We start from the raw sequence: 25,055 nt of genomic DNA, 5'->3' as shown, positions 1-25,055 counted from the left end.
GGGTCAACTTTCCCCTTGAGAGTTGTTAAGAAGCTCCCAGCTCCCTTTACACCTTCGACTCGCTGGTGGGGGTCTTCAAGACCACGCGGCTGACCGGTACTTTCGCCCTGGTACCCTGCGTCGAAGGTTAGGGCATAGATATATATAGGAGGGAGTATTATATGGTATTCTACTATTTTTACTATTCTTCCCTCATTTATAGTCTACTTCACTCTATCTATATAACCAAACAAGACTGATATGGTATGATAGAGTCAATGCCTTGACTATGCATGCATATAATATTCTCGGCAACCACTCATGAAATATATAAACTACCATTTCCAGACCCTAAAAGAGGGGAAGAAATATACAGGACGGGATATCTATAAAAATAACAGGACAAAAAAATACCTCTCAGAATCCAAGCCTCAACCTTGATAACCGCTATACTTACTACTCGAGGTCAACGCTTCGCAACCCCAATCCCAAGTCCCTCCTCAAGCCGATCAAGCAATGAATTCCTCGACCCAACCGATGAAACCGGTGACGGCGAGCGGTTATGCTTAGTTCTTGAACCAGTCACGACTTCCGGCGGAACGTGCGCAGCAACATCCAACTCCATGCCCACAGTCAAATCCGCGTCTGGAGGGAGGTATTCAGGTGATAACCCGGTTGTTATAATATTTGCTGCATTGGCGGTATGAGTAGCTGCAGAGGCGGATTCGAAGACCGTCTTCGAATCAGGACCAGAGGCCGAGCCAGAACCAGAAGTAGAGGCAGAAGTAGAAGCATCTCCAGAAACATTTTCAACACTCCCCCTCCGGAAATTATATCTTTCCTGTGTGGTCTGAGACCCTGTAGGCGACGCGGGAGTATCAACTTCCCGCAGGGCCTTTCTGGTTGCTGCCTTCTGCTTGCGACGAGTGGATTCCTGGCTTGTTCCAGGTTGAGCTGGAAGGAGACCGAGACCAGGTATTTTTGGGTCGACGCCGGCGACAGATTGCTTGCTAGTCTCATTTTCGTCACTCGGTGTAGGAACGCCGTGTTTGTTTCGGTACTCCGCTTCGGCGGCGGCCTTTATGGCGAGGCTTTCTTCTTCCCTGGCTCTTTTGCGCGCTTTGCGGGACATTTTGATTTTGGTCTTTTGGCCTTCTGTTTTCTGCTGGGGTTGTGTTGGCTTTGTGGCTGGCGGGTTATTGATGGGTGCAGTAGTGGCAAGTGCGGGTTTCGCGTTTTGGGTTGGATTATTGGCGGCGGCCGCTTTTGCTCTGGCCTTGGCCTTCTTATTTTTCTTGACCTTGGGCTTAGCAGTTGTAGGGGCAGGGCCATCGCCAGTACCATCGAAGGTCATGGGATCCCCACTAGAGCTGCCATTCAACTGCTTTGGGAGGAGACTTATCCCGCCGTCCTCGTTATCGACAGAATCCTCATGGAGTCCAATATCCAATTCCAGAATACTACCCTCACCCCTGTCTACACGCTCATTCCAGACGCGGAGAACCTTGCTCACGTCGTCGTGGTGTGCGAGATAATCAAGGCGACTAAGCACCTTAGCGAAGAGCTTCGTCTCATCGATATTGGGATCACCAGCGAACTCCGGGATCTCGAGGATATTGAATGGCTCACTCGAAGCTTTGAGCTTGCTATCATCAATGAGGATAGTATTGGTCTGGTCCCAACGGTGGCCCGCGGGAAGCTTTGCAGCCTCAGCCTCGCGAAGTTTCTGCTTGCGGTTCTTGTGTGGTGGCTTGTCGCTTGGTGGTGCGGCCGGGGGACCTTTGAGATGCTCGTTTCCCGGGAATGCGCCTTGGATATTTGCCTCTGCCCAGACTTTGTGCAGCTCCTTATAGACCTGGAGCTTTTTGTTGTATTGGCCGGCGGTGAGACCGAATTTGTCGCGTCCCCAGCGGGCGACGAGAGCGTCGTGCATGGAGCCCGGGAAGATCTGCTCGCAGACTGCGTTTACAGTCGGAGGTTGAGAGCTGGACCAGATCATAACTTTGTAGTTTTTGACTAGCATGGCTAGGAAGTGATCTAGACCGGCGCGTCTGGCAAATTTCGGTGGGAATTTGCGCAGCTTGCGGTAAATTAGGGTGCCGTTGAGATCGAGGATGACGAGGAGTGGTCGCTTTTCTGTCTTCTCTGGCTTCAGTGATGCTTGATTTGTGTATTGTAATGTTGGAAGTGGGACTTTGACTGGCGGTGTTGGCGATCTTTGTCTTTGGGGATCCGGTGTGAACCGTTGTCCTGTGCCACCGGCCATTGTGCTCATGGGTCGGGTGTTTTGGAAGGGTAGTGGGGCATTCATATCGAAAGGGAGGAGAGGAAATGGGGGTGGGAATGGCGCCCCGCTATCGAAGCCCGGATACATCCAAGGCATATTCTGTGCCATTTGGAAGAAAGTTTGATCCATGCCCATTGGGTCTTGTGGTAAAGTATTAAAAGCGCCAAATTGTGGTTGACCTTGTTCCGAAGGTATTTGTGGTTGGCGCTGTTGCATGGCAGGAGCGTGGCCCTGAGATTGATAGGCCTGTTGATTGGCCGGTCCAATCTGATAACTAAAGTTCGAGTTTATATTCGGCGCAGGAGCATACTGCGAAGGTGGAAGATTGCCCTGTACAGGATAGTCCCCATATCCCGCACTCCGATGTGTATCCTGAGGGGGCGCATTGCGGTCCCAATAACTGTGTGAGGGAGCCGGCCGACTAGCCCCCCGTCCATTCTGTGTTGATACAGAGTTCATATTCACCACATAATAGGCTGAATTGGCATACTGTGGAATCGGATTCGACTGGTGTTCAAGATCCGCGGCGTTAGACGCACGCTTCGGTCTTTTGTTTGCGCGAGACAGCTTGAAGGACGTAGGACGTGACGAGAGCAGCAGTGTAGAGAATCTCAGTCGGGATCCTAGAGCGCCAGAATTCGAAACTGGGAGAAGCTATTTAAAAGCAAGTCAGAGATAAACCAACAATTGGCGAACATGCTATCCACGTAGCGAATGATAGTGGAGGCAATACCTGATTGGTTGCCCTGGGAAGACGCTGAGAGTGACGCGATGAGAGATTTACAAGTTGGAAGTGAGGGAAGGCTCGACCACCCAGAGCATGCAGGGACATTTATAAAACAACAAGCGCAAATTAGTTAAGAACGTTCATCGCAACATCAGGGCATCGCGAAAAATATCTAATCAGCTCTTATCGCTCTGACCGCCCCGAGCGGCAATATTTTTCTTTTCGACAGTTCTTCTTCCTCCGCGGGGGTTTTCCAACTACGGCAACAACAAAATGGCTATTTCCGATCTGCTCAATCGCCGAGTGCGAGCTCGGCCAGAAGATGATGAGGTCTTCTCCGAAGGATCAAGTTCCGAGGAGGGTTCACAGGATGGCTCTGATGCCGAATCCAACGACTCCATCCAATCAGTAAGCCACCAACACCTTCACTCTAGAATCACAGCTAACCAAAATGCAGCCAGGGGATGACTCCGAAGCCGAAGAAGCAGGTACAGGCTCCGAGTCCGAAGCCAACTCAGATATCGAAGAAGAGCCGGAATCTGAGCACGACACGGGCGACGACTTCAAAGCCTCACTAGCCGACATCTCCTTCGGCGCGCTAGCCAAAGCTCAAGCCTCGATGCGTGAGAAGAACCGCAAAGACAGGCGCACACCAAAAGACGACACCACCTCAACACTCGACGACATCCGCACGAAGCTCCGCGAAGCACGCGAACAAAAGCTCGAAGCCGCGGCGAAATCCAAATCCAAAGAAAAGAAAAGCCGAACCTCCAAGCACGCGCCGATGGAGCAATCTTCCAAACGGGCCGTGACACGCAAGCGCATGGCAGTGGAACTCCCGCCCGCTCCGCGCTCCCGAGACCCGCGCTTCGACGCAGCGGTCATGGGCCACAGCGGTGTTGGGAAGCACCCGCATGGCGGGACTGCGTATGCGTTCTTGGATGAGTACCGGGCTTCTGAACTGAATGATTTGAAAGAGCAGATGAGGAAGACGAAGAATCCTCAGCAGAAGGAAAAGCTTAAGGGGGAGATTCGACGGGCACAGGATAAGTTGCGGTCTGCGCAGAATAAGAAGCGGGAGGCGGATGTGCAGGCTGAGCATAAAAAGCGCGAGAAGCAGTTGATTCGGGAGGGGAAGAAGGCTAGTCCTTATTATCTTAAGAACTCTGAGTTGCAGAAGCAGGTTCTTGAGAGGAAGTATGAGGAGATGGGATCGAGGGAGCGGGCTAAGGCACTTGAGAGGAGACGGAAGAAGATGGCTTCCAAGGAGAGGAAGGAGATGCCTTGGGAGAGGAGGGGAGCGGAGGGTGGTGGTCAGGATGGGGGTATGCCTAATGGGGGGAAGAGACGGAGGTTGGAGTAGACCTTGTTTGTATTGGGTTATGGCGTTGATCTGTCGGGAATGAAAAGTATATAGTATTATGCATATGAATATTGAATATCTTGTCTACATCTCCACGGGTATGTTGTATGTATGATCTCAAGTGAGATTTGCATTAGGATCACCAGTCTCGGAGATGAGGACCAGTATGGCGGCAAGAGCGAAAGGTTGCAAAGAGAAGAAAAGAAGGCATTCAGAATAGGTCAATAAGAGGCCGAGAACTCATTACCATAATGCTTTATCTCCCCACAAAAAAAAAAAAAAAAAAAGGTTCAAAAGGTATAGTACGAAGCATAGAAACCCCCCCAACGCCCAAAGCAAATTTGATGCAGAAAAGAACCCGAACACGAAATTTTTACAGGGTTCTAAGGTGCCCTGCCGATACTGTCGTAGCATAGATAACATGATATTGATGCAAGCATCATTGGGTATGGGGGAAGGGTTTCCCGACTCGATCGTCCAGGATGAGTCGGGGAAGAGTGGACATTCACATTTGCCCAGGCATTGGATCGGTGTTGGACTTGCCAATAGGACCAAATAAGAGCCTGGGACTTGATAGCATCAAAGTAAGGTCTTTGCATTCCAAGGCAGCAAAACTCCTCAGATGTGATAGTATTTATAGATGGCATCGGAAATGATTGGGTCGAGTATTTGCTAGCAGGTTGGTTCAAGCAAATTCCATGATTACTTGATACTTGCGAAGCAGAGCCGACCCTCGGCCTCTGCAAGAGGCACTGCTAAGACAGACTACCAGAGCGATGCCGTATTAAGAGTGGAACAAATCCCAAGCCCGTGCACAGAGACCTAGGAATTCATCTTTCTTTCTCCGCTGTGTCTCGGGTGAGTCTCTTCCTGCACCGAAAGGTCCAGGGAACGAAGCATGCGGACCGGGGATGGTAGCCGGGTTGGGCCGGTATTGAGAGTCGGGGCCATGACCCAGCGGCGGACTTCCGTTGTCGTGTTCATACTCGCTCCGAGGGCGCCGACGTGCTGTAACATCGGACGGGGCGAACATACCAAAGGAGGCAGGAGGCGGACCGTGAGGCGCTTGGGGTTCTGGGGCAATAGGCGCGGTCTTGGGGCCTGCGTGGAGTATTTGTGGGGATGGCGGAGTGGGAGGTTGGTGTCCTCCATAGTGGACAATGCGGGGCAGTAGCTCCTCTCGTCCACCGGACATCTCTTGTACGGCTTCTTCGGCTGAGTGATATTCGCGCGGTCGGTTGGGGGTTTGGGACATGTTACCTGGCAGACCAGGGGAGGGCATCGGCGCCAAGTTGTTGGACTGAGAGGAGTTCGTGCTCGATGCGTTCAAATGGATATTAGCGAGGCCAGAGTCCCGGTCTCGACCCAATGTATCGGAACCGAAGACGTCGGAGAGGGGAGGAAGACGATTGTTTGTTTGGGTTGCTGGCAGTTGATGCATGTGAGAGGTCGAGCCCAAGGTCGGGCTCTGATTGACGACATGGCGGGTCAATGGCTGTGGCTGGTGTCTGCCAGTGAAAGTCTGGTGTAGCGGAGCAGATTGAATGACTCGCTCGTTTGCAAACTGGGAGGCGGATGGAGGTACGATGGATAGACCGGCCGGAGGTCTGCGCTTTCCGGTCTTTGGCATACCCATCAAATTCGACTCGGAAGGCTTCATACCATCCGGACCATCGTCTTTGGCTGATCTCTGCATGCGCTGTTCAATGATCGACCGCTGCTGATCCCGCACAGAGAGGCTGCGCTGCAGTTGCTCTCGCATGACCGGATCATGGGTCTGGAAGCCAGGCGACAGGCACGCCAGGCCTACATGTTGCATTGAGGCTGTCAAAGGTCCCCCCGGAGGGCGAACAGTCAAACCGCTGGAGGATGGAAGACTAGTCGAAAGGTCCAATTTTCGAGGCCGGGGCCGGCTCTGCAACCGTGGGGAGGAACCCGGTTCCTTCTTTACAGTTATTTGTGGGCCTCCGCTGCCAGCTTGGGATCTGAGGATATTGTTAGTGTGCGAAGTTCCAGACTGTATGAATCTCTCGACTTACGGAGATGCTGGACCTCTCTCGGTCGGGGAACCGTGGACTGCGGATCCATTCTTGGGGCTTTTGGACATCCGGGGTGGAGAGAAATTGGACGGGATATTATTCGGAGGAGCCAAAGACGGAAGATTTCTCGGGCTAGGGTTGCGAGTCGGGTGTGGTGAAGACAAGGGGGCCGCTGCGGATGCAACTGCGGTGGACATGGTCGACGGAGATGATAATTCAAGTTCCTCCAGGTATGGTATCAGGTATCACGACGCAGATGGGAAGTCCAAAGTACTCTGCGTATTGCCTCGATAAATCTCCACGGGATGCAAGGGCATCTGGAGTGCGGGAAAGGGTCCGGAAAGCGGATCGAAACGTGGGATCGGCCAGGTCGATATATCGGAGAGTAGAGAATCCCAAAGATGGAGGAGAAGGGCGGTTAGGCGTCAGGCGGCAGTGTGACAAAGAGTCCAGAATTACAAGCGAGAGAAATGGACGAAAATGCGAGGGAGGGGTGTTCAGCAGTCTGGGCCCTGGTAAAAAAAACAAAAAAAAAAGGATGAGATCGGCCAAGCTATTCCAGGGGGTAATATAGAAGTTCAAAAAGATGAAGGTACCCAGTACGTTGATCTCAAGAAATACAAAGAGGGGAAAGACGCATCAGCAGTCACCCCAGCTAAGTACCAGATACCCGACCTTCCGGGTGGACCCAACTGAGACACGATGTGTTTCTGGGAGATGGGTGTTCCAGGGGGATCCACCGTTCATTTTATTTTATTTATATTCTTGTGAGTTGTATGTTGTAGTTATACTAGTACTATAATATATAATATATATAATATTATATAGTATTATATAGTATTATATAGTATTATATTATATACATATATAGTGTATATATATAGAGAGAATATATCTTTATATAAATCGTACTCTTAGTTTTCACTGACATGATCATTTCCCATTTACCTTTTTGTATATTCGCCTAGCACTGTGGATCCCTTTTCTCTAACAATAGTATAACAAGCAAATATTACTAGCACCTCCTGTCCAAAAATTAATCGAATCATATTCCCCAACATAAACCCAGAATTTGACAAAGAAATAATATTAAAATTTTTTTTAAAAAAAAGCCAGTCACATTTCCATCCACTCGCACAGCGTTATATGTCAAACAAGGCGCAGCGGGCGCTTATATCAAAAGGGGCCACTAGTGTGTGGCGTCCAAACAAGTCACCCACCAACACCTGTCCTATGCGGGTACCACGTACATCCTACCAAAACCAAAACCAAGCTGAAACTGAAACTGAAACATCCGAAAAAATATATATATATTAGGATTCAGTTTACTCCGTACTCCGTTGACTTAGTTTAGATGCTCACGACTTGCCTTATTTGATCACTTACTCCATATGGAGAAATACACATCCAATAGACCTGATCTGTCTGAAATTAGAGTCCACTCGATTGGGCCTGTCACGGTCCTGCGTTCATAAATGCACAGACCATGGGTGCGTGCGGGTTCCGACTTTTGCATATCAATCTGTGCGGTTCTTAAAGAGGTGTTTCTGATATATCTATGTACATGCCTATGTACAAAGTACCGGTCTAATCCGTGGTGGGATGTGGTGGGATGAAAGGAAAGCTGACAAATGGCTCATTCTCCCCCCCCCCTTCCCCCCCAAGTCTGAACCCCGGGGCCCAGATGGATCCCTTGGGAAATCCTTAATCCTTGGGAATCCTTTGGGTCTAAAGTAGTACCTTTGTTTCACAAATTTCTTACTATTGAGGTGACCATTCGAACTTTTCACAAGGGTCAGATCTCTATTAATCTATCTGAGAGGAATATTTCGACAACTGCCTACGGACACCATATACAACATACTATCAAACTCGTTACTTCATACCTACCTACCGACATATGTAGGTACTGCAGGTGGGGACGGAGTAGGAATAGATCTTTCAATCTCCCGCATCAGGAGTGATACACTTGCATATGAAGAGGCTCTATACTTTCATCCAGTTCCTAAAATTCTCATATGCATATGTATATAGTAGTGGGGGACTAGTTAACTAGTTAGTCAGTAAATGAGTAATACATGTTGACAGGCATAGGCTGTATGTATGATCCACTATATTATACGAACATAGGTTGGGGGACCTTTTCAGCAAAAAAGAATATAAAAATAACATTCTATACAAATATAGTATTTACAAGCTTCTAGAAAGAAATATCACACCCTTTATCTTCACAAAAGACAACATCTCAACGACACAATTTTATAGATGCCATAAACAGCAGGCGGTGAGAGCCGACTATCGATAACCCACCTTTTTTTCTTCGCGATAATCTTCGACTTGGAGATCCAGATCGCGCAAATTTCTTAGGCTAAAACTCTGACCTTCTAAGCCAAACGACAGCGAAGACATTAATCTACTGTCTTGCAAATCCCAACCCAGCTAACCACCTCCCACCATCCCCAACTCCCGCATCCACTCGAACAGCCCTCGACAAACCATCGAACTCGTTAGATCAACCTACATACCTCACATTCCTCACCAAAAACACAATGCCTGAATCTGTCCACTCCCAAGACCTGGACCAGTCCATGGTCGACGCAGAGCAGCCCACCGAGCTGCCCCAGTCCAACGACCCCATCCTCGAGGAGAGACAGATTGTCGTGGTATGTATCTGCTCTGCGGACACCCGAATTGATGCTACGATTAATCTCTGGATATGTCCAAAGATAAAATTAAAATTAAAAAACCAAGCTAATACCATTACTTCCCACAGCTCCCCGGCGCCACCGAAACCGCCGCTTCATTCCAGTTCGAAGGCGAAGGCCACACCATGGGCAATGCGCTGCGGTACGCCATTATGAAGAAGTGAGTACATGCCGTGATGCCGAGACTAGATTCGATATTTCGTACCGGATGTTTTCAAACAAGCATTGAACCCTCGATCTGGTCTGGGCGGAGAACAAGAACATCACTGACTATTAAGTAGCCCTGCCGTTGAGTTCTGCGGTTACACCATCCCCCACCCCTCGGATCCGAAGATGAACGTCCGTATCCAGACCAACGGTATGTTCCTCCTACTTTTTTCACTACTTTCTTGTGTATCTCCGCAATGTCGAACGGGGAATGGTTACTAACACATGGCTTTAGATACTACTACTGCTCTCGAGGCTCTGGAGAAGGGCTTCAATGATCTGATGGATCTGTGCGATGTCGTAACGGAGAAGTTCACTGCTTCGCGTGATCAGTTCAATGCGGAGAGTGGGAACCGGATGGAGGCATGAGGTTGTTTATTTGCATATGTATTATTTAGTTGGCGTTTCTGGGTAGAGGGAAAAGTACATTTTCTATCTTGGGCATGCAAAGTGCTTTTTTGGTTTCTTGGTACATATATATTTATAAGGAATACTTGATGATAGAGGAGTTATTCATGATACGTTCTATGAGACTAATATTGCTAGGACGATTGTGCTGTCATAGGATAGATTCAGCATCGACTCGAAGCTAGGCGTATGCAGAAACTAGAGAACGAAATAAGATAATGGAATGGCTTATTCAGACAATATATACACATCATGTCTATCGATGGCTCAGTTCCTTGAACTGTCACATCGCGGACCAGAAACGAGATGAAGAGGATAGGAAATAAGAGAGAAAGGAGCAGAAAGAGAGTTTTAATTGCGACCCTCGAGGAAACCAGAGACGAAGTTGCCGGGTAGCCGCGCGCCAGGGTCTTCTTCTGGGCGGAAGTACTTCATAACATGAGAAAGCTGCTTCCAGTAGTTAAGGGTTTCCTGCATTGAAATGATGTCAGTATTTGATTCTGGAATTCTGGGGCGGCTGCGACAATGGGCTATCCAATAGAGACAAAGAAGCAGTCTATGCTTCTTGCAATGGTCTTAAAAGATCCCCACGTCGAAAGAGACATGTCATATATCCTAGGCAAAAACAGTGGACTGGACTAACCTGGAACTCGGCGTGGCTCTGGTACAACAGCACGTCCACGACAGACAATTGGCTAACGTAGCGGTGCTTCTCGAACTCCTGGCGGATCTTGGTGCGGATGGCGGATACGGGCATGCCCAAGGAGTACATGGTCTGGATCTCCGGGGACTGTATTTGATGATATAACGTTAGCCGAGTCCGTTGCGGGGTCAAATTGCAGCCTTTTAAGCCATAGAGAAAAAAAGAAACAGCCTCTAATTAATCCACTCCTGCGGTATACGCCTGGAACAGAGGGAAAGAATATGTCAAGGGAGGTGTATCGGCATGCGAGCTCGGGGTAAACTGACCGCGCGGAGCCATTCACGGTACGACTTCAAGACTCGGTATTTCGCATCGCCCCAGTTGACAGCTAGAAAACAGACAGGTATATTAGCACCTTTTCGCGGGTATGATAGACTCCCATTGACGATCCCGCCGGGTGGACGGCGGAACACATCGGGCGTGGAAGGGACGTACAGGAGCGCGTGCGCTGCGCCAGATAGGTAGGGTTGATAGTCATTTTGGAGGAGAGTTGAGTGCCCACTCAATCCAGTGCGGTTCAATCACTGAGTGCAGGAAGACGGGGAGGGAATTGAACGTGGGTTCCTGAGCTATCAGGGTGGAGGTTTCGATCTGAGGTTGGTGGTGGAATGGGCCTGGCTCACCGCCTGCCTTTTCAAAAAAAATCTTTGCGAATTTGGGGATTATCGGACCGTCTTGCGCGACGTTTCTCTGCTCTTGTTTTTTTCCCCTCGAATATTTTTCGATATCTCTGATTCTGTTGCAGGGTTATTCGATTCTTCTTGGGTTGTTGAAGTTATTACCACTCATTTCTCGTCACCCTCTCAATCTTTGCATTTCTCTCTCCGTCTGCCTCGTCTCAACTTAATCAACCGCTCAATTCTTCGACTACGAAATGGCTCCTAACGTTGGAGGTGCAAAGGGAGGCGCCAAGGGAGGCGCAAAGGGAGGCAAGCCTTCCGGCTTGTCGTCTGCCTCGCGCGTCAGCAAATCGGCCAAGAAAGATGGTCCCAAGCGTCCCCCGCCCAAGGAACAGAAGACCAAGCCCCGGACAGCCAACGAAAACTTGAAGAAAAAGAAGAAGAGAGTATACACTGAGAAGGAGCTGGATCTGCCTGAGTTGAACCAAATCACACCTGTTGGAGTGATCAAGCCCAAGGGCAAGAAGAAGGGCAAGACTTTTGTCGATGATGCAGTACGTTTTGCCTCCCATGTTCTGTTATATTGATTACACTTTACGGAAGTCTGGTACTAATACTATCACCGACAGGAGGGCATGATGACAATTCTCGCCATGGTGAACGCCGAGAAGGAAGGCCAGATCGAGTCCAAGATGATGAAGGCACGTCAATTAGAAGAGATCCGCGAGGCAAAGAGGGCCGAGGCCGAGGCCCGCATGAAGGAAAGGAAGAACAAGTTCGACGACGTCAAGGATTCCATCCGTCAAAAGAAGAAGGGCAAGGGTGGTGACAAGGCCGCGGAACCCACGAGTATCAAGGATAGCATCTCTAAGCCCGGGCGATCAAAGAAGAAGACCGTTGCATTTGCTTGAAAAAAAAAGTCTGAAGATTTGTGTCTATACTTTGATTATGTATTTAGATGTCGGGGTTCGGCGTTTTCACCGGTTTATCAATCTATGTCTATCGGAACAGAAACATCATTTATGCAAAGAAATCCCGGAAATAAACCGAAAATGGTTCACCCATTGTAAACCATGAATACCTCGCTTTCAAACATGATGGTTGTAGCAGTTGGTTGGGAGGGCGGAATGGTTGAGGGGCAGATTACAGCCCCAAAGGTAGTGCGAGCTTGCGGCGCATCGAGACGAATTCGGGCTTAGGTGCCAGGTCGGGCTTTTTGTTGGCGCCAGTGTGGCTGGCAATGTTTCCAGGGAGTCTTTCAGGGTGTTCGACAACACCAGGGATATTAGTGTCAATTTCCCTTGCCATTTTGTTCAAGAAGTTTGCCACCTGAAGGAAAGGGTTAGCATTTCGATGCCAATGGTTAATTGGGAAATACATACCGGCTTGACAAACCACCTGGATCCACCGAGCTCGAACCAGCCGAGATGGCCACCCCACGATGTAGTCAACATGACCCCATACGGTGTTTGGGTCATTTCCTGGTAGGGCAGAGCCTCTCGGCAAGCAATCTAGCAAAGTCAGCGATGTGCTCACGGTTGAGAGGGAAGATTTTCATAACTTACAGGATCATCCTCTGCTTGAATGCTAAGGAAAGGAATCCTGATAGCGAGCATAGAATCGGTGGAAGTGGCATCACGGTAATACGCTCCCTCGGTGGGGTAGCCCCATGTCGGGCATTGCAGAGCTCTGTTACATATTAGAGTCGTATTCTTTTGGGGTGCAGAACGAATTATTCTTACCGGTCGAACTCATGGAGGTAGGTAATCTTTCTTATGGCATCAACATCGATGCGAGGGTTTGTAGACACCTGATCAACATGTCTGTTTCAATGGTTAGTTAACTTTTCACTTTAGCCGAACAGATAGGTACTCACGCCTCAAAGAGCTTCTTCATACTTGTCCCCATAGTTCTACTGTACACCTCCTTGCCAAGCCAGGTGCTTTGCAAAACCATAGAACTAACATCCAAGTTCCATGGGCTGGCACAAATCACAGCTGCCTTCAATTGGCAGGCGTCACCTTCCTCTCCCAGATACTACACAGTTTGTCAGTGGGGGATGTAGACAGTCCAGAAGGGGGCATACATTAGTGAGGATGTTGGCACCTAGTGAGAAGCCAATCCCAAACAGAGGGCGATTGGGGAACTGCTTCCTGAGCCACTTCACAGACTGACGAACATCCCAGGTAGCTCGGGCGTTGTAGAGAACACCGGTACTGATGTTTGTCTCCGCACATCCTCTCGAGTTGACAACACATGCTTCCCAAGCGCCGTCTTTGACAAGCGGCGCTAGGACTTCCCGCAAGTATATTTCGTGGGAGCCACCACTCAGACCGTGAAGAAGCACAAGCATGGGCTTGGTGTCATCGGAGGGCAACGCAGCAAATTCATCCTGAGAGAAGAACGATGTGCGCGGCGGCATACCAGACTTTTGGGTATACTTCCTCGCTTGATCAAGAAGCTCTGGGTCCTGAGGAATCTCGTACGGTGCGACCACGAAATCCATGGCATAGTGACCCGTGAATGCGGGGGTTTCCGACTCGAACATTTTACGTTTGTAGTAAATAGGAACCTCGTCGTATTTCAGAGTTGTCCAACATGTCTGTAGGTGCCCATTGAACAAGAAAGGGTTTAAGTTGCATGTTTCTGGTGTTGCAGACCGACAGACATCCACCAGGGTAGTTTGCTCTTTAGCGCCTGTGGCGCCGGGAACTTTGGTCAATGTCAACTTATTGTCCTTGGCGTGATAGAAAGCTATGCGACCCTTGGGACGAAGCCATGAAACCAGACCCATGGCGATCAGCCCAGATAAGAGGACTGATAGGGGGATTGAATTCAGAAGCGTTGAGATGATGTCGAGCATGAGGGGTTATCTAAACTAAAGAATGCTGAAATCGAGTAAATGGACAAATCGATATCCCAATGAAGGTCGTTCAACTCTTATATGCACTTGAGAAAGAAGAAAACAGGCTTGAAAAGCAAAAAGCAAAAATGCAAAATACTGGATCCAAGGATCCAAGATAACAATCTCGATATCAGAAACAGACCTCGGCAAAAAAAAAAAAAGTTATGTTTAGATTTTCCAGGCCCCCGATCCTCTGCCCATGGTTCAATATGACTAAGCTTATTTTATCCTTTTGCGCGTGATCCACAGAGTTATGCATAGCATGTCAGGTGATCTGAGTTTAAGGTTGGCTTAGTCAGCAACATGAGGGGCTCCAGCTGCACTGGCACACCTGATAACGTGCGGGCGTTTTTGTCACACGCCAGAAGTCAGTTGACGATGCCATAGCGCATACAAGGCCTGAGCTCAGATTTGATGCAGGAAGCACACCTTATCTAGTGCAGGTGGGAAAAATCGGGGGCATTCCACCGAATATGAAGTGATGATGATATGATGCCCAATGCGGTAATCTGATTTCCGCATGCGGAAGCCCTAAACTCACTTCCGGCGTAAAGCACAGGGAGAAATCCCCATGTCTTCCGACAATAGCAATGTCCTTCTTAAAATTGACCAAGATAAATGTAGGGTTAAAATGTTGAAGTATCCGGTGTTCTGCATATGGATCATCAGACAAAGAACGGACTGAGCCACTTCTTCTTTATATGTAATGCTGATAGCATTAACACCCATCTGTTTGTGACCCAGTCCCATGGTCCGTTTCCGGGAACCTTTATCTTCTAGCAGACTATTTCAAGGTCAAAGGATCCATGCCCTTCTTTCTTTTTCCTTTGAATGTGATGCAACACTGTTCGTCACACGATGCGTTTGATCTCTACTACAACATGATAGTAACAGTCGAAACGCCATTATCCATATTGTTGATTCATAAATCTCTCATGAGGCCTAGTCATCAAACATCTTTGAACGACCTTAGATACAAGCACCCATGACTTTAATAAGAAAGTCCTCGTCCGACATGTCCGATCGTCTACACCGCGCCACAGATAAGTTTAAGACTATGATCAAAATGAGATCTTGGTCCCAGAAACGAGCGAGAGAGCAACAGGAGGATGGCCGAGGCCGTTGCTACCTAATGGAATTACCAACCGAGCTGCTACTGGAGATAATATCCCATCTGACAGTGCTGCCGGAGGCTGCGCTTGCGCTGACCAACAAGCGCATGTTCGCAATATCCGGAGAGATCCTGTTCTCGAAATCCCTCCGGTTCAGTCGTGACTTTGCCCCACTGTTCCACCATTACCGCAATGGACACAACTTCGTCACTCCCCGGTGGTCTTTCCTCAACTTGTTGGAAAACTCCCGCTGGAAACTATGCTCCAAGTGTTTGAAACTCCACCCTAGAGCCGCATTCTCATCCAGAGAGCTGAGGCGGAAGCCAGAGAATCGAACATGCAAGATTGGAGAGTTAGCAGGGGTTGTCGACCTGTGCCCATGCAAGAAATTAACCTTCCGCGATAAACTCGATCTTGCGGACCATGTTCGAGTGCGGCAGGTGGCACTGCAACCATTGAAATCACACTTCGGGAATGCCGTTGACGACCGCTATTGCTGGCATACATGCACCGAACAGTATGGCCCAACAGAACTGAAGACATCTCTATTCCCAGAAATCAATGCCGACAACCAGTTGATTCTTCGCACGGAATACGAACTCACCACGGAGTTGGGCCAAGTTGGAAAGGAAGATTATATGACACCACGCTTCGGATGTGCACATAGATCAGTCGACCTGTGGCTCTCGAGCGTTCACCAAACCACTATATGTCGCCTCTTCGACTCTTCCTGTTCATCCTGCAAGCGTATATCAGTATGCAGTGCGTGTGACACAACGTTGATATGTCCAAGAAAATCACCATTCCACTCTGAAAAATCTGGCAGAGCGACATATTCATTCTGGACCCAAAGAAGCCTTGGAGGGACGGGTCCAGCTCCTGATCCGGCTTGGGGAGCACAAAGAATCCATCCGGCCGAACCTTCAGTCAGTGTTGAAAACTGCAACGAGTTGTGTCCTTGGACAGTGCGCGAACATCCAGCGCTCTCATTCGCGCCAAGTATAGAACAGGAAATTATCGATTCTGGGATAGGTAACTCACCCATCAACCAACTTTACACATACATCAACATGGTTTAACAGATTTGTTCAGCTGCAAGAGAGGCCTTGGGGGCTTTGGCAAGATCATAAGGAGTTGGTGGACCAATTTGGTGTTCATTTCTTCTCTCCTTTACGAATTTTCTCAGTATATATTTGTATAGTGAGTGTTGTTTCCGCGTTAGATTTGTCTTTGTTAGCATTAGGTATCTAGGCATGTTATCAAATAATTCAATAATTCAGACAAAAAGTGACGGCCACCTTGGTGGCTCTTGATTTGACATCTTTTGTGAGATCCTTCGTTAAAGTCCTTTGTATATATTATATTCTTCGTTGTCTCATTCAAGTGCTTCATTGGTCGAAAATACAGCCCAAAACAAAATCGTAATCTATCAAAGACGACTCTTCCATATCTTTTGAGATGTGACTATGTAACTAGTTAACTAACTATAACTAAACAGGTACCTCGATGGAGGAGAGTCGCGTAATCGCAACATCCCTTATCAGCTGACCGCCCTGGGGTTTCTCCGGACCGACACGAAGATCCACGCTCACCATCTCGCGCGTTCGACTTCATACTCGATTTATACGAGTATTGTCTGTTTCTCGGGGCGATGAGCTTCCCACCACCTGGTCCCGGCCAATACCCGCATTATCTACCGCCGCCGCAGTATCAACACGGGCAAATCCCCCCGCAGATACTGTACAATAATGCCGCTCCTCCGCCCCCATACGATAGCTATGGCAAGCCAGCAATGTATCCTTCGGCTATGACACCATATTCATACCCATCGACATATACTCCACAGCCACAGCCACAGCCACAGCAACAGCAACAGCAACAGCAACAACAGCAGCAGCAGCAGCAGCAGCAAACGCGTCCTCCGCCGCAAACCCCCCCGCAGCAGCCGCTCCATTTACCACCACAGGCTCTCCAACCGCGGCCACAACCAGGGCAACAGCCAGGACCACAACTCCTCCCTCAACTACAATCCCCCCCTCCACCTCAGCCTCCTCCCCCACCTCCGCCTCCGCCTCAAATCCAACATGAAGAGCTTCAACATCAGTTTGTCAATCCGGCTCAATTATTTGTACAACAACCTCTGCCTACTGCTCCGCGATCCCGATACACCCAACTCTCTCCTCAGTATGGCGAACCGCCTTTCGTCCCAAGTGCTAGTCCTTCCCAAATACCACCGGCTGCTTTGCCACCTCCGCCGGTCATGCCTGTTCATGTTGCTCCTGTCCCGTCTCCTATTACTCCCAAACCAAACACCCAAAACAAGCAAGGAAAACCCAATATCCATACACCGCAAGCACAACCTATCATTAAAGTGGGACCCACACCAGCAAAGACCTCCCCCAAAATAGAGCTCCAGAAAAAACCTTCTACACCTATTGCGACGCCGAAACGACCCCAGCCTGATCCATCGCCGGCGACACATGCTACTCCGCAGGTCATGATCCCTGCCCCTTCTCCAGTCGTTCAAGCAAGAATTCACGCCCAAACTCCGAAGAAGCAACTTCAACCGCAGCATATTGAAAAGAAGAGACAGCCGAGTCAGCCAAATGTCGAAAAGCATGGGAAGCCCACACCTGCCAAGTCTACAAAGCCTCCGGTCGACTATCAGGTTCTGCTGTTGTCCCTGGCCGATGAATATCTAAATGCTGCTCATGCGCGTGGAACAACGACCTCATTGACCGCTCGTGAGACGGATGTCGAGGAATATTACAAGCTGGTTGCTACCGGATTGGGCTGTTTGGAGGCTGTCTTGAAGGTTGGTGAACTTCTCTATTGGAGAAAATTCTGCGCCCGTGCTAAACCAATGATATGATAGAACTGGCGATTGCAACCTCGCAAAGAAGCCCTTGTTAGACTTCGCTATGCCCGTACATTGTTCGAGGAAACAGACAATGATATCGAAGCGGAAACAGCATTGAGTAAAGGAGTGTGTATTTGTTCCCCTTATCTTTTCCGGAAACAGCCACTAACTTGACGCAGATCGATCTTTGTGAACGAGTTAGTCAACCGAATCTTGATAGCGAATTTGTTTTGATCTGACTGTTATAGAACCGTATGCTTGACTTGAAATACAGCATGCAGCACCTCTTGGCACGAATGCTCCACAAGAGTAACCCCAAAGCTTCCTTGAAAGCGGTCGATGGGATGATTCAGGACGTAGAAGCGTATGTGCCATTTCACTCTCTTTAACCACAGGATGCTAATAACTATAGGTACCGTCATGCCGCATGGGAGTACGCATTTCGTTTTCTTCGAGTATCACTCTCGTTGTCATCTCCGTCACACCAAGACTCCGTGCAAGCGTTACAGCATCTTCACAAAATCACGGCTATGGCTAGCCGTAACGGGGATAAGGCTGTTTCAGCAATGGCGGCTGTCATTGAATCGCTTGCACATTTGCAGCAAGCGACAAATTCCGATTCTATCGAGCAGGCACAGCGCGCCGTGGCCGCCGCGCGAAGTCATCAGCTGAATGATGAACTTCGCCATATACCCCAACTTACAACCTTGATTCAAATGGTCGATATCTGCTGCAGTCTTCTAGAGTACGACGCCAACCAGTCTGGACAGAAGCTGAAGGTCATGCAGGCTTTGATGGACGAAACATTGAGCGACAGCAACTGGCGTCCCGATGGATCCTTTTCGGTCCCTCTCAACGGTAAATCTGCCGGGCCGTCATCCATCGACACAGGTGACATCTTGCAGGTTCATAATGGGACATTGCTACTAAGTTTCAACTGGCTTCCTCAGCACGATCTTTATGCGCTTTGCTATTTCTTAAGCTCAATCACGCTTACTGCCAAGAACTCATATGACGGCCGGAAAGCAGAGAAATATCTTGAGGAAGGGCTTCGAATGGTTCAAGGCAATTTCAAGGCCCCCCAAGAAATTTCAGAATCCATGGTCAATGCCAACCGTCGGGTTCAGTGGCGTCAGTCCCTTTACTGCAACCTTCTCCTCCAACGAGTCTTCCTAGCCTGCGCTCGAACCGATTGGGATCTTGCCAGCCAGACCCTGAATGACCTTCGACAAGTCTTCCAAGAGCTTGGTTCCAACCTCCCGGACACCATCGAATGTCTGATGGAATATGCCGCTGGCACCATCGCACAGGCAACTGGCGATCTCAAAGCCGCGCTGAACATATTCCAATCACCGATTCTGTCACTGGACCCCGTTACAAGCAAGACAGGCCGCAATGACCCCTGTCGCGATACGCGCATCCTCGGCGGTCTCAATACAGTCCTTATCCTCCGTGACCCAAGTCACCCATCGCACTCATTGCTCAGCGCCGTTCTAGCAACCCTCGAACCATTCTGCCAAAGCAGCCCAAACAAGTACATACAAGCTGCCTACTACCTAGTCTGCGCAACCGTTCACTCCGAGTCAACCATTCAAACAAAACAGTACCTCCAGCAAGCCCTGCAGTCTGCCACCGCAATCAGCAACAGCCAAATCACCTGCATGACCCTAACATTCATGAGCTGGAAGTACTTCCGCGGCGTGGTCGGCGAGCAAGCCGAGAAAAGCGCTCGCGCCGGCCGTGCAATGGCTAAACGAGCTAATGACCGTATGTGGGCGAGCGTCACTGACGACATGCTGGCTGAGACTCTCGAGCGACAGGGCAAGGGCGAGGAAGCGCAGAGTGTCCGCGAAGAAGGTCAACGCTTGGTCTCGGGTCTTCCACTGCGTCTGAGACGTTCGGCCTGATTGGCTTTTGTCTATTGTTATAACATGATATACCTTTTCTTTTCTTTTCTTTTTTGTTAACGTCTTTCCCTTGGCGTTTGTTTCAAAAATGTTCTTAGGGAGGCGCTCGTTTACGATACCATTTGATGGCTACTAGGGAAGGCGTTTGATATTTTATGGATGCGAGCTGGTAAATGATGTCATTGGCGAATCACGAAATACCTTTTCGATGCCCTAAGCACAGCAGTTTGTCCAGTGACACGTAGGAATTGTTGACTTGAAAACTGATAGGATTCAGCTCAGGGCGTGTCTAACACACCACCCTAGGAAGATCATGAATTGCTTCGCTCCCTATAAAAAAAGAACATGAACACCTGACATCCATGCGTAATGTACAAACACTATGGTATAAACCAGCCTGCTGTCCACAGACACAAGCTCCACCAGCTACCGCTAGATGAAACGTCGAAAAGAACACCAAGGACAACAGCACCGCCCAAGTCAACTCCATACCCACAATACGCCAGCAATGTCCGCTGAGGCATCTCTCCTCATCCATCCACAGACGAAGAAAAGACCACCCTCATACCGCGAAATTAATATTAAAGCCGCAAAAATCGAAACACTCTATAACAAAACAACTCAACCAAGCCCAGCCCAAACACCGCGAATTCTCCGCGCAAGCTGGATATCCTTCTGCATAATAGTAACGCGCTTCGCGTGCAGCGCGCAGAGATTCGTATCCTCGAATAGATGAACAAGGAAAGCTTCAGCGGCTTCTTGCAGAGCTTGAATAGCATGTGACTGCCAGCGCAACTCGGCGCCGACGTCCGCAGGGAGGAGATCGAGCGCAACTTCGCGGACTAAGCGCGCGAAGGGTAGTTTGGCGATGAGGAGGTCGTAGGAGCGTTGGTAGCGGCGGATTTCTTTCAATGCGACAGTGCCGGGCTTGTAGCGGCGGCGGCGGCCAGTGGGGGTTGGGTCTCCGGCTAGGGGGTTGTTAGAATGGGGGTTTAAATAGGAATTGCGCAAGTAGAGTAGTCTAAGGCGCTCATTGTGGTGGTGGTGGGAGAAGGGTAGAACGTACGTTGGACGTTGGTGTTGGTCTTTGCGACTGTTGATTGCTTTCCTCCCTTCGTTTTGCGTGCTTTGGTTGGTGTTCCATCTCCATCGGCGGCGGGCGCGGCGGCTGTCTTGCGCACTTTGCTTTTTTGTGTGCTGCCCGGTGCTGTCTTTCGGGCCATTTTAGGTGGCATTGTGGTAGAGAAATGCGCTGGCTTTTTTTTGGGGGTAGTGGGGTCTTGGAAAGCGATCAATTGAGAGGTTTATCGCCTAGCAACCAGCGTCATGCAAATTGCCGCGTTTGTGTCGAGATTGTCCCTTGCAGGAACTGTGTCCGAGTATCGAGGAGGTTCAGGCTTGCACACGAGATTCAACCGAAGGGATTGGGATTGAAATCCTCTCTGCTAATAATTAGACAGTCCTTTGTTGCGAAGGGAAGGCTGGGCGAGCTGTCAATATGAACTATTCGGGCTTTAGCGTCCCAGCCCCCGTGATTCTCACGTAAACACGCGTCTCGTGTCTGGGCACGTGACGATAAACTGGCCTACCTGGTCTTATCTCCGTCATACGTTGAATATACCCCGGAGGCACTCTGGAGAGCTCTCAGTGCTCGTGCTGATCATCCGCCCTGACTCCCGCTTCTCTCTGAACCCCGTCTCCATTGAAATTTACAACACCCCCACATCATGGCCGCTCTTTGGGAGAACAATGGGCAACCAGGCCAGTTTCCCCTCGAACAATGGTTCTATGAGATGCCACCGGTCACCCGGTGGTGGACTGTAGCAACTGTCGCAACGTCAGTCTTGGTGCAATGTCATATCGTGACCCCATTCCAGCTGTTCTACAGCTTCCGCTCTGTCTACGTTAAATCGCAGTACTGGCGACTCCTCACGACATTCCTCTATTTCGGACCCCTCAATCTCGACTTATTATTCCATGTTTTCTTCCTGCAGCGCTACTCACGGCTTTTGGAAGAAACATCCGGCCGCTCCCCGGCCCACTTTGCATGGTTGATCTTCTACGCCATGACATCTCTCCTCATCATCTCACCTTTCCTCTCAATACCCTTCCTGGGAAGCGCGCTTTCATCCAGCCTGGTCTACATCTGGGCCCGGCGCAACCCAGACACCCGGCTCAGCTTGTTGGGGCTGCTGGTCTTCACCGCTCCGTATCTACCCTGGGTGCTGATGGGATTCAGTGTGATTGTGCATAAGATCGTGCCGAAGGATGAAATGCTCGGCGTTGTTGTCGGTCATATCTGGTACTTCTTCAACGATGTTTACCCGCCCCTGCATGATGGCCACCGTCCATTTGACCCGCCTCGTTGGTGGGTCCGTCTGTTTGAGCCTGCACCTAGGCCAAGCGAGCGTACGACGGGCGCGGCCGTGAACCGCGAGTTTGCTGCGGCGGCGGCGCCTGAGGTTCGATGAGCCATATCTTTTTTATTGCTCGAGTGTCAGTTTTCCGGAATGGAATCTAATCTCGAGGTTCCTTGTGGCATCGAACGGAAATTGAAACCAGACCGCATTCGAATGATAGATCTCGCTGGTATAGTTAGAGTCAATAGTGCAATGGGTCCGATTAAAGCCTTGTCTCTGCTCAAGGCTAGCTTTGAGCCACTGCCTTGCAAAGGAAGGTGCAAAACTGGACACCAGCGAGTATCTTGGCGCTTTTCATCTAAATCACGTCGGATGAGAGCATTCGACATTATTCGGCGAGCTTTGCATGAGATACTGGGTGAAAAGCGAAACAGGCCACATTAGAGCTGTGTCAAAAGTGGTATGACGGAGACTAGCAAGGGGTCTGGAGCAGCTCCCTTTTATCTGATGATGTTGGGAGGTTGCCCCTTGGCACAGTCTCCATGTGATCCATCTAAAAGAAGCAAGGACTGGGACTTTGTTTCCGTTTGTGTTTACAAGAGCGTGCATATGTGTTTACATTGGAATAGCCATAGATACCCGAATTATTTTTTCTTTTTATTTCTATACCACTTAGAGCTGCATGCAGACGCAGACCTTAAGATGACGACATGTATCAAACGCTCGCTATGACCTTCAACCCCAAGTACAACAGCATTTGACTTCGCTCTGTCACTCGAAGTAATAAACTCAAACGCATCAACCCCTGTTTGTTTACGTTCACATGCGTTAAAGTAAAATAAAGTAAATCAACACCGTGTGGTTGCATGCATTACCAGCCACTATCAAAATACCTTACAGGAAACAGCCATGGCGCATGATGATACTATGTTTGGACATGCCATGTTAAGTACAGGGCTGTACCCTCGATCTTGCATACGCATAGGTAGTCTCAACAGATAGGCAGCAGAATACAATGTAAATATGCAGTCAGCCTAGTCATCTCACATTATGTTGAGTACTCAATTATTATTAGAAATGGCTGTTGTGAGACGATCTAGAGAACGTCAGATCAAGTCTGGAATGAGACAACAAGATAATGGGAAATCGTACGTCGTACTCGTACGTTTTACGGCACCCAGCGCCCCATGCATTTCAAGCCTTGGCTCCATATTTCAGTACAAACCAATATGGTGATATGCAGCGCTTTTAATTAGGGGCCCGGGCACTACCTGCCTAGCTAAGTAATGCTTGCGAATTCCCCGTAAATATCTGTATGGTTCATAATTGCTACGAATGTCTCACCTTGATAACCAATGCATCTATACGGAGTGGTTAAGTAGATAATCATAGAGTATGGACATGTGTTAGGCGCGCAATGCCAGTTAATATCGGATTTGTACTAATGAGGAATTCGTCGCTAGCACCCACATCCCGCTAATAAACATGGCACGGCAGGCGATCGACGCAATGCTTGTACTTTACAATCACAGCGGGTATTAGAAGCGAGCTAGCCGATTGAAATTAAAGAATCACCCATGTCACATCTTATAATGGAAACCCGGAGAAGGTGGTATATGACGAGTGATAGGCAACAGAGTTAAAACCGAATTGAGATACGTGGTGAACCGTGGGTTATTGGTGGGTTCTCTGAGTGGATGGGACCTTTTTTGTACGGAGTACCGCAGAGGTCAATGGAGGGTCTAGTGGGGGTGACAGTTCCCATGGGAATGGGTTATGTACATATCATAACTAGTTGATTCCACTTGTGCATTAAAATATATCTGAAGGGTTTCATTGGCTGGAAATATCCCAAGGTTGCACTTCTCCATATCCATGCCATACACATGGATCCATAAGAAAAATACAATCTTCAAGTATTAAGTACGAATACGATCGAGGCCAATAATGAGGGTAATGGAGACCTCTGATCGCACCGTGCACGCGCCCGTGCTGTGGCATACAGTGGCGGTTCACTTGGCAAATCGGTGCCAATTCCTACCTCTCGTGCTGGCAATAACCTTGGCCGAGTCTGTGGCCAAGCCATCCAAGGCTTGGTTCTTTCTTTTTACGCGTGGGATTGGATTCATATAAATTATACCTTGTCACTTATAGTGTCATAGCGAAATTACTCTTATCAATGGCCTACGTGTGCAGTTCACGCCACAATCGTGGCGGTAGCAAAAATACATGTGCAACCTACAATGTGTATTGTTGTACACAAAGCACGGAACACTGAAGATGTACAATCAAGTACAAAATAGTATCATTATAGCTAAACCTTTCGTGCTCCGTTATCCAACGAGTAAGACCTACCTAAGTAATAAACCTTGGGACTAGTAGATGCAAACCTACCACTAGCCTCCCGTTGAGAAAGGTACGGTGGAGTATACGCCTGAATAGGACTAGTTCAATACACCGTTCTCACGTTGGCGTGGGGATTTTTCCCCACGGCAGTATATTTACAATACGATGACGAGTCCTTGCGCCAAACTTAGATTATTTTAGGCGATGGTAAGAGTTGTACAATGATAGATAGTTCTAATATGGCTATATATTATATACGTAGTTTCTGTCATATCGTATGGATAACAATTCAAGATGTGATCTTAGTATTGCTGCATTTAAGCCAGCACTCATCACTACATCCATACAAGATTGGCTTTTCTGTTGAAAAAAGAACAAAGGTTAAAAAATTCCCCTTTGTCGCCCCACTGTACACCCACCAATCAGAACATGGATGGGCCGCCTAATCTTGGAACCACAGCCACCCCTCTGTACTCAGCCTCCGTAAAATGTTCTCAACCTTTTTGCAAGATTGTCGTATTCTCTTT

General features: G+C 48.9%; 11 protein-coding genes across 11 annotated transcripts; 5 read left to right on the top strand and 6 right to left on the bottom strand.

Annotated features, from left to right (window-relative positions):
* Positions 1-445: 445 nt before the first annotated feature.
* Positions 446-2,725, bottom strand: N7537_008498 (NIF domain protein; the record flags this gene model as incomplete). Its single annotated transcript, XM_056899553.1, has 1 exon — positions 446-2,725. The coding sequence occupies one exon, from the start codon at positions 2,723-2,725 to the stop codon at positions 446-448; it is 2,280 nt and encodes a 759-aa protein (XP_056751629.1).
* Positions 2,726-3,266: 541 nt separating this feature from the next.
* On the top strand, positions 3,267-4,356 carry rrp36 (putative pre-rRNA processing protein; the record flags this gene model as incomplete). Its single annotated transcript, XM_056899552.1, has 2 exons — positions 3,267-3,401; positions 3,451-4,356. 2 exons carry the CDS (start codon positions 3,267-3,269, stop codon positions 4,354-4,356), a joined length of 1,041 nt encoding a protein of 346 aa, XP_056751628.1.
* A 784-nt stretch (positions 4,357-5,140) lies between these two features.
* On the bottom strand, positions 5,141-6,592 carry N7537_008496 (uncharacterized protein; the record flags this gene model as incomplete). The annotated part of the gene is made up of 2 exons (XM_056899551.1): positions 5,141-6,341; positions 6,396-6,592. 2 exons carry the CDS (start codon positions 6,590-6,592, stop codon positions 5,141-5,143), a joined length of 1,398 nt encoding a protein of 465 aa, XP_056751627.1.
* A 2,327-nt stretch (positions 6,593-8,919) lies between these two features.
* N7537_008495 (DNA-directed RNA polymerase core subunit RPC19) lies at positions 8,920-9,676 on the top strand (the record flags this gene model as incomplete). Its single annotated transcript, XM_056899550.1, has 4 exons — positions 8,920-9,058; positions 9,169-9,260; positions 9,382-9,458; positions 9,543-9,676. The coding sequence occupies exons 1-4, from the start codon at positions 8,945-8,947 to the stop codon at positions 9,674-9,676; spliced, it is 417 nt and encodes a 138-aa protein (XP_056751626.1). The 5' UTR covers positions 8,920-8,944.
* Positions 9,677-9,922: 246 nt separating this feature from the next.
* N7537_008494 (NADH dehydrogenase [ubiquinone] 1 alpha subcomplex subunit 6) lies at positions 9,923-10,896 on the bottom strand (the record flags this gene model as incomplete). The annotated part of the gene is made up of 4 exons (XM_056899549.1): positions 9,923-10,186; positions 10,359-10,505; positions 10,685-10,746; positions 10,854-10,896. The coding sequence occupies 4 exons, from the start codon at positions 10,894-10,896 to the stop codon at positions 10,067-10,069; spliced, it is 372 nt and encodes a 123-aa protein (XP_056751625.1). The 3' UTR covers positions 9,923-10,066.
* Positions 10,897-10,935: 39 nt separating this feature from the next.
* On the bottom strand, positions 10,936-11,153 carry N7537_008493 (uncharacterized protein; the record flags this gene model as incomplete). The annotated part of the gene is made up of 2 exons (XM_056899548.1): positions 10,936-11,009; positions 11,042-11,153. Coding segments are annotated over 2 exons (186 nt in total), but the record flags the coding sequence as incomplete, so codon positions are not given.
* Positions 11,154-11,292: 139 nt separating this feature from the next.
* loc1 lies at positions 11,293-12,067 on the top strand (the record flags this gene model as incomplete). Its single annotated transcript, XM_056899547.1, has 2 exons — positions 11,293-11,592; positions 11,668-12,067. The coding sequence occupies 2 exons, from the start codon at positions 11,293-11,295 to the stop codon at positions 11,947-11,949; spliced, it is 582 nt and encodes a 193-aa protein (XP_056751623.1). The 3' UTR covers positions 11,950-12,067.
* Positions 12,068-12,181: 114 nt separating this feature from the next.
* Positions 12,182-13,901, bottom strand: N7537_008491 (putative hydrolase, alpha/beta fold family; the record flags this gene model as incomplete). Its single annotated transcript, XM_056899546.1, has 6 exons — positions 12,182-12,367; positions 12,421-12,549; positions 12,604-12,727; positions 12,781-12,861; positions 12,915-13,075; positions 13,125-13,901. 6 exons carry the CDS (start codon positions 13,899-13,901, stop codon positions 12,182-12,184), a joined length of 1,458 nt encoding a protein of 485 aa, XP_056751622.1.
* A 1,057-nt stretch (positions 13,902-14,958) lies between these two features.
* N7537_008490 (uncharacterized protein) lies at positions 14,959-19,822 on the top strand (the record flags this gene model as incomplete). The annotated part of the gene is made up of 6 exons (XM_056899545.1): positions 14,959-15,810; positions 16,764-17,870; positions 17,931-18,041; positions 18,095-18,112; positions 18,164-18,279; positions 18,328-19,822. 6 exons carry the CDS (start codon positions 14,959-14,961, stop codon positions 19,820-19,822), a joined length of 3,699 nt encoding a protein of 1,232 aa, XP_056751621.1.
* A 621-nt stretch (positions 19,823-20,443) lies between these two features.
* Positions 20,444-21,057, bottom strand: N7537_008489 (histone H3 family protein; the record flags this gene model as incomplete). Its single annotated transcript, XM_056899544.1, has 2 exons — positions 20,444-20,790; positions 20,889-21,057. 2 exons carry the CDS (start codon positions 21,055-21,057, stop codon positions 20,444-20,446), a joined length of 516 nt encoding a protein of 171 aa, XP_056751620.1.
* A 492-nt stretch (positions 21,058-21,549) lies between these two features.
* Positions 21,550-22,293, top strand: derA (putative ER-associated proteolytic system protein Der1; the record flags this gene model as incomplete). The annotated part of the gene is made up of 1 exon (XM_056899543.1): positions 21,550-22,293. One exon carries the CDS (start codon positions 21,550-21,552, stop codon positions 22,291-22,293), a length of 744 nt encoding a protein of 247 aa, XP_056751619.1.
* Positions 22,294-25,055: the final 2,762 nt, after the last annotated feature.

This window comes from Penicillium hordei (assembly GCF_028827395.1).
Source record: "Penicillium hordei strain IBT 12815 chromosome Unknown utg000004l_segment0_segment0, whole genome shotgun sequence".
In the NCBI taxonomy this organism is placed as follows: Eukaryota; Fungi; Ascomycota; class Eurotiomycetes; order Eurotiales; family Aspergillaceae; genus Penicillium; species Penicillium hordei.
Note: the sequence above shows the minus strand (reverse complement) of the source record. Positions and strands in the feature narration are given on the sequence as shown.